The sequence below is a fragment of the Sceloporus undulatus genome, chromosome 2 (genome assembly GCF_019175285.1).
Source record: "Sceloporus undulatus isolate JIND9_A2432 ecotype Alabama chromosome 2, SceUnd_v1.1, whole genome shotgun sequence".
NCBI classification, from domain to species: Eukaryota; Metazoa; Chordata; class Lepidosauria; order Squamata; family Phrynosomatidae; genus Sceloporus; species Sceloporus undulatus.
In genome coordinates, this window is record NC_056523.1 from 190161507 (window position 1) to 190169193 (window position 7687).

The 7687-nt window shown below is 42.8% G+C and overlaps 1 protein-coding gene across 10 annotated transcripts in view; it reads left to right on the forward strand.

Annotated features, from left to right (window-relative positions):
* Window positions 1–6850, forward strand: part of EMD (emerin) — a 31064-nt gene extending 24214 nt beyond the window's left edge. For 9 of the 10 annotated variants that reach the window (XM_042453999.1, XM_042454003.1, XM_042454000.1 and 6 more), the window contains 8 exons: window positions 238–327; window positions 1551–1646; window positions 1730–1816; window positions 2085–2168; window positions 3407–3487; window positions 3916–4019; window positions 4113–4165; window positions 6114–6850. In XM_042453999.1, coding sequence (XP_042309933.1) covers window positions 238–327; window positions 1551–1646; window positions 1730–1816; window positions 2085–2168; window positions 3407–3487; window positions 3916–4019; window positions 4113–4165; window positions 6114–6384 — 866 coding nt within the window. In that variant the 3' untranslated portion in view covers window positions 6385–6850. The remainder of the gene's footprint in view (window positions 1–237; window positions 328–1550; window positions 1647–1729; window positions 1817–2084; window positions 2169–3406; window positions 3488–3915; window positions 4020–4112; window positions 4166–6113) is intronic. The other variant, XM_042454001.1, reaches the window with a different exon arrangement.
* Window positions 6851–7687: the final 837 nt, after the last annotated feature.

Consider the following 7687-nt stretch of genomic DNA (forward strand, 5'->3'; position numbering starts at 1 on the left):
TGACTTTGGAGACCAGTATTCAAATCCTGCTCAGCCATGAAACCCACTGGTGACCTTGGACAAGTCGCATGCTCTCAGTTTCAGGGGAAGGCAATGAACAAATCTTGCCAAGAAAACTCCATGGCCTTAGGGTCGCCATAAGTCAGAAACAACTTGAAAGCACATCAGGTCATAGTACACAGCATACTGACTGCCATTATTTCTCCTCTTCCCCATCTCTCCACTACATTTTCTCAGGTAGCACCATGGAAGAATATAAAGGTCTGACGGATAATGAACTTATTGCCCGTTTGAAGAAATACAGCATCCCGCATGGACCTATTGTTGGTATGGACAGTAGTATTACATCTGGCTGCATCAGGGGTAGAATAACATTTGGAATTTACAAAGGGAAAAGTAGGAGAGCAGGAAAGAAACTGGGATGACAAGGCAAAAATAAAAGCCCAGTGGTGAGAGACTATATTTAAAGTAGAAGCAACCTAGGAGGAAAGGAAAGTGAATCTCCCTGTTGTCTGAGTCATCTCCCTACACTTCTGCACATCAGCCATTTCCCCCCTAACTTCTAATACTGGAAGTGAGTCAGGCTGTAGAGAAAAGTGTCTGAAGCAATGGGGCACAGGGAGAAATTGACTGGGGAGGATGCATGTTCCCTCAACAAATGTTCCTTTTAAAAATAAGAGCTCCCCATCTCACTTGAAAATTGGAGTGGAAAATGTGCAAAACCCAACACATTTGGCTACGTCTGTCATTGTCTAGTGTGGCCTTCATTGTCTAGTGAGGCAAGAGAAAATGAAAGAGACAAAAAGCTGCCTCCACACTGCAGAAATAATCCAGTTTGATGCCACCTTCACTGCCACGGTTTAATGCTATGGAATTCTAGGATTTTTAGTGGCACCAGAGCTCTCTGACAGAGAAGGATAAACGTTTCACAAAACAACATTTTCCAGAATTCCATAGCACTGAGCCATGGCATTTGAAGTGGTGTCAAACTGGATTATTTATGCATTGTGGATGCGGTCAGAGAGTGGAACTGCATGGCATGAAGAAGCAGTGGCAATTGGTAGCCTCCATGTTAATGGGGCAGTCAGTCCACTCCACGGGTTTATCTATATGTGAAGGTGCTGAGCTTCATCCCCAACATAGGTTCTTGGATAGTTCTTTTAACATCAAACTACAACTTTTGGATAATCTTAGCTGCAGCAGAGTGCTGGTAAGGAAGGTTGCAAGATGATGTGGCCCTTGGAAGGCCACAACCCTTTTATACAAGGCAGGTGAGGTTAGCTGGGATTGTCAAGGGAGGGTCCCCAGTATGTGGCAGAAGAGTGAGTGTCTTGTGAAAGAGATTGGGAGACTGTAGACTAGGAATGGAAGTGATGTGGCCCTCCAGATGATTTTGGACTGAAAGTCCAGCAGCCTTAGTCAGCAGAGCCCAAAGGTATGAATGCTAGGAATTGCAACCCAACAATATCCAAAGAGTTGTATGATTCTCACTTTAGCTGCAGACTTGTCTCAGTTTGATATAAATGTCCAATTTGAATTCCATCCTCTAGGATCAACTCGGAAACTTTATGAAAAGAAAGTCTATGAATATGAGACAGAGCGGATGCCTCTCCCTTCGCATGGTGGGTCAGGGTCCTCCTACACAGGTGAGTAGAACTGGGCAGAAATGGTTATGGCTCCCTTATCAAGTACTAATGTCCTTCTTTGCCCTGTGTTTTTACCTATACAGAGCCAAGCAGCAGTAGAAGTGAAAGCTACGTACGAGAGACTTATGTGAGCCCACGGAGCAGGGAAAACCTCAGCTATGGGCGTGAAGGTGGGACACATTTCTTTAATGAGAACTCCTTCACTGAAAGGTCCCAAGGCAAGAGGGGCATAAATTAAGAATTAAGAGATGTTAGAAGAACGTTCAAGAGAGACTGGAGAGGAGAGCAAAAAAGGCAACTCTGTTGGGTTTAAACAAAATAAGAAAGGGAAAACTTGTATGTGTGCATATTGGCATATTGATAATTGCACATGGCTCTTGGCTAAAGATGGATAATCTCCAGCACCAAATTACATGCTTCTCCATTTTTTTCTCCCAGCTCTTGGCTCTGGAAGGACTTACTTAAGAGAAAACTATGATGCTCCAAGAACTGAGGAATATTACTCTGAGTATCGAAATGAAGGTAGGCGTTTGTGTGGGGACTCTTTGGCAGAAAGCAGGTGGGTTGTGGCAGACAAAGGGCCATGAAGGACAGGAGATTTTTATTTTGGGAAAAGCCATATTTCACGATTCTTCATGTGTCACATGATAAACACCTCATCCTATCTCAGAATAAACTAAATGGCCTACATTTTCTCGCCTTGCTTTTACACAGTGTTTTTACAACCTTGCTGAATCTGAGTGCCCAGTTCTGAAAACCAGGACTTGTACTTAGAGAAAGTTTAGTTGCACTTATAATACCACTGAAGTTTATGAACCAACTTTTAAGCCAGTATCTTCTGCCTTCTGAGTTGCTTGTGATGGGATTAAGTATAAATGGCTTTCATTGCACCTGGGCTTAGTGGTTATTTGTTCTGTAGCATTTTGGCAGTCCAGGCATCCTAGTTAGCTGTCATTCAGGGACATATTCAGCATTCTCAAGATCAGTATTTTGCACCATGAACATTTACTATCTGCAGTGTTCATGAAACATTCAGACTAAATGTGCCTGCACGTATTTGCTGTTTTTCAATAATTTCTTCTGTCTGCTACTTGGGGGAAGAGGTAGAGGGACGTGCAGAACAATAAAGACCCTTCCCAGTACAATTCTGCCCTTGTTCTGAGATTTCCCCAAGAACTAACATTCATATTCAAACTTATTTTCATGGTACTGGAGTAGAGTTTGAAAGGCCAGGATTTGAATCCTTGTTGGGCCATTGAAGAGCCACTGGGTGACTTTGGACGAGTCACACTCTCTTAGTTTCAGATGAAGACAAAGGCAAACATCCTCCTAATGAATCTTGCTATGAAAACTCTATAAGAGGGCCACCATAGGTTAGAGTTGACTTGAAGGCCCACAACCACTACAAAAGGCGTGACTTTCATCTTAATAAAAGCTAGGATGTCGAGGATGCTGAATTCTTGTCCCAAGACCAAATTTTTTATGCATGTGAACTTGTGGTAGGCTTAACTGCAGTCTGACATAAGCAAACCAGGGCCAACAGGAACATATACTTGATGTCTAGTAGGGAACAATAACTTTCTCTGCTGGCCTAGAGCCTTATTTGCAGACAAACTCTTAACTGTATCCTTTCCTTAAACATATTTTTAAAACACCACTGGGTACAAATGTATGGTACTTCTTTTAAAATAATAGAATCTAAAAAGGTCAGAAGGTATCTTTCATTAATATACCTCTTTTTTACCCCTTTGCTTTTCTAGATCCCAGTCCCAGCAAGTCCTACCTGAGTCAAAATTATGGTTTGTCCCATCACGAAGAACGCTCCAACTATGCTCCAGAAGGTAGAACAAAATGGAATTGAAACTATAGGACTGTAAAAAAAAAAATAGGAACAGAGCTGTAACCATACATTTAACTCAGAGTGGGTAGAGGATAGACTGTTCTTCTGACAGATCTTTGTATGATTTGTATTAAGTAAGAAAGAATTGCTAGCATCCAGTTGTTTAACAGCTGCAATAACAAAAATGTCATTCCCCTGCTCTAAATCTGAAACAGAGAAGAAGACAGCAGTTCTAATCAGGACTGTGGTTTTTTGTGTAGAAAGATAATAAGTCTTCTGTTTGGTTCTGTTTTTTAAAACAAATTCCCTGGCTCAGAAATTTTCAAATTCTAAGCATTAGGCTGCAGTTGGTGGATCCAACTGTCAAACAACCTTAAAGTTTCCTCTAGTTCCTTCCAACCCTGGTGATTTTCTCTCTTCTTATCCCAGACTGGGACATTAATTCCTCTGAGAATTCCACATCTTCCTACCGCCGCTACGCATCATCATTAAGCAGTGATGTACCTTCAGGGAGAGTGAGTGCCCGCCAACCAGTAAGTTGTCTCTCTCATCCATGGAGAAGTCAAGGAAGCTACTCACATCAAGAAAGTGTTTGTGTACTGACAGGCCCCTCTGTTTCCTTTCAGATTGCAGAGCCATATGCCTACAGTTCCAGTTGGAAGGATGTGTCAACTGATAGGTAAGCAGGGACCATGCACTGGCATCAGTAGGAAAGAATTATGTCAGAGAACTGATTATGGAGCAGCTTGCCAGGCCAATTTCTAGGTCAAATGGGTTCTGTACAGAATGCTGTATCTGAAGAAAGTGGGGAGTTTGTTTCCCTGCCTCTGGAAGAAACAGACATTTCCCCAGATGGCAGATTGCTGTCCTTTGGATTGATGCTCAGGATAGTTCCTGGAGTTGCCATGTACTCGGAGGCCAATGCTAAAACTGTGGGCAGCTATGGGGCTGGGCTGGCCAGTAAGAAAGATAGACATCAGTTCTGTATGACAAGAGCTAACTCTGTAATCTGTCAAGGTAAAGGCTGCCATCTCAGGCAGTACATTTGGGGTGCTTCAGTAATAATTTCTTATTAATCTTAACACTTGCCATTTGTATGGTGCCTTCAAGTGATGAAAGCAATGAGCAGACATTTATCTTTTGTCATTCTTGCAACAATCCTGTAAGCATTATTATGCCAGAATTGCATAAGGATGTCTTTGGAGTTCATGGCAAACATGCTTCTTAAATAATGATGATGATGATGGTGGTGATGATGATGATGATGATACTTTATTTATATCTCGCTTTTCTGTTGCCAAACAACAAGAGACTGCCTTATTTATAATACAGGTTCTTGGGCTGAATCCAGAGATATAATCCAGTTTGACACCACTTTAACTGCCATGGTTCAGTGCTATGGAATTCCTGAAACATTTGTGAGACATTTAACCTCCTCTGTCAGAGAGCACTGGAGCCACAACAAACTACAATTTCTAGTATTCCATAGCATTAAGCCATGGCGATTAAAGAGCTGTCAAACTGGATTGTTTCTGCAGTGTGGATACAGCCTTACTCATTATTGTATACCAGTTCTGACCATTAAAGGTTCAATTCAGCATGGAGATTTCTGTGTTCATGATCAGCCTTTAGTCATTTCATTGGGGCTTAACCAGTAGTTTGCACCTAAAAAAAATTAGGGGGAGGAAATGGTAGTTGGCTTTTTCACATCTGTTGTCCAAATATTTTGGACATGTTTTACACCAGTGATGGGAATTGTGTTGACCTCCAAATTTTGCTGGACTGCATATGCCAGCATTCCTTGCTATTGATTGTGCTAGCTAAGGCTGCTGGGAGTTACAGTTCAACAACCTCTGGAAGACCACACAATTCTCACTTTTGCTGTAGACACTACTAGCTTCTGGCTGGTTCTGTTGCTGCAGTGACCCTTGGTTTACACTTCTGCTTGCCTGTTCTATTTGTGCCAGAGAAAGGCACTGGCTAGAAAGGGCAGCACTCCATATCTCCTTTTTGCTTCAGCCTTACCACTAAACTCCATTTAACAGTTGCTTGGAAACAACAGAAAGCTTCCCCTTGGACTGAGTATGCAGGAGGGAACCTGAGACAGAAGAAGCAATAAGGAGAGGCCCAACCAAGCTTGGGAACACTTCGTAGGTTTGTTTTCAAATGAAAAAACAAAAACAAAACATGGCATCATCTTCTTCAGGACCTGGACTAAGTGGGCATTGAGCAAACTGATTATATGCTGGTACCATAATACCTGCATATAAGTCTTTTTGCCAGCAAATGGTAGTGGGGCAATAACAAGTAGTGGGTTAAAATAGGAACTGTGTTAAGGAGACCTAAGGCTGCATCCACACTGAAGAAATAATCTGATTTGATTCCACTTTAATTATCATGGCTCAGTGTTATAGAATTATGGGAACTGTAGTTTGTTGAGATTCAAAGGTTCAAGAAACTACAATTCCCTGCATTGAGCCATGGCAGTTAAAGTGGGGTCAAATCAGATTATTCCTGCTATGCAGATGCAGCCTTAATTTTAGATAGGGCCTGGTTGATTGAGATTCTCACTCTAGTAAGTGGTGACAACACTTGACATTCTCTTTCTGCTTTGATATTCTTTTCAGGGACAGCAGTTCCTACCAGAGCGTTTTCCAACGGAAATCATCCGGCTTATCCTCTTTTGGGGTAGAGCCTCGCCGTGCCATCCACCCTGAGCGCCAGGCCCAAGCAGCAGCAGAAAAAGCTACAAGTAGCAGCGCAAGCACCAAGCGCTACTTACCCCTCTGGCCCCAACTCCTGCTTTTTGTGCTGCTGGCTGGTTTCTTGGCTTTTGTGTACTTCTACCTGCAGAGTGATGCTGATGACAACCCCTTTGCGAAGCATCTTAATCAGTGAAGACATCAGGCCACATCTTCTCTCTCCAAAAGCCTAGAATGTTTGCATAGGGCCACCACTGAAGTGCCTTCCTCTTTTCTTTTTTAAACCCCAAAGTGAAGTGGTGTATTGGGGCCAGAGAGTGAGTGAGGGCTTCCCACTAACTTCTCTGAATTATGGCAGCTCCCCACTCTTCTCCCCACACCTCCATCTGTCCGTCCGTCCATCCATCCACTCATCCATCCCTTAAATCAGCTAATGTGGGGCATTTTTATCTGCTATTTTTGTAGCTAGTACTTTATAATCAGGGCATGGCTTGGGAGAATGGGTTTTTTTTATCAAAAGGTGGGGAGACATAAAAGGGCAAGTGTAGAGTATCAACAGCTTGCTCTCTCTCTCTCTCTCTCTCTCTCTATATATATATATATATATATATATATATTAAAAATTGTATGGAATCTCTAATAAACACCACTGATTTTTTTTCCTAAAGTGTCCTTTGTTTCATCATTTTACTTTAGTCTGGACCATTACTTTTTCACCCACCATATTGTCCTCCCTTTCCCAACTAATCAAATAGCAAAAACTTTTCTCCTGAGTGACAGGTAACAAAAAACCAGAAATAAGGTGTTGCGAATTAGTTATTTTTATTAGTGAAGGGGAAAAAGGGGGATCCAAATTAGTCCTACTCCATGCCCATACTTTCCTTTTCAGATTATCCCAGCACTTGGGTGTAGAGTAGACCCAGTGGGTTCAAACAAGGGATAGTAGAAATGGAAGATCCTTTAGGGTTCTCTACCCAGATCTGGAGCAATAAGGAACCACAGTGTACACACCATAAATGAGTGTAAAAGAGGAGGGGAGAGAAGGTCATGTGTTGGCTAGAGGATTCTGAGACACGGCTGAGGAGAGACTAGTGGCTTCTGGGGAACCTGAAAGCATTGGGGCTTCTGCCTCCGGGGCCCCAGGGAATTGTGAAGTTGGGACCCTCGAGAGATGTCTGTTGGTGAGGTGAGAACGCGGGAAAGGGCTGGATGTCGAGGATGGGTCTGCATGCTGGGGAGGGGGATCCCGTGTGCGCTGTGTCCGTCGTAGGTTTTCCCGGATCCGGATGAACTCTGGTTGCTTCCCCACTGCATCTCCTGTTCCTTCCTGTTGATGATGCTGAAAACAAAAGATATACCCCCAGAACAAACAGGGCTCATTTGAGATTCCTTGGGAGATTTTCACAGGCAGGGCCAATCCTACCATTAAGAAGAACAATGCAATTGCCTCAGGAAAAAGGACTGGGGTGTCATGAAAGAGCAACAAATTATTGGCTATT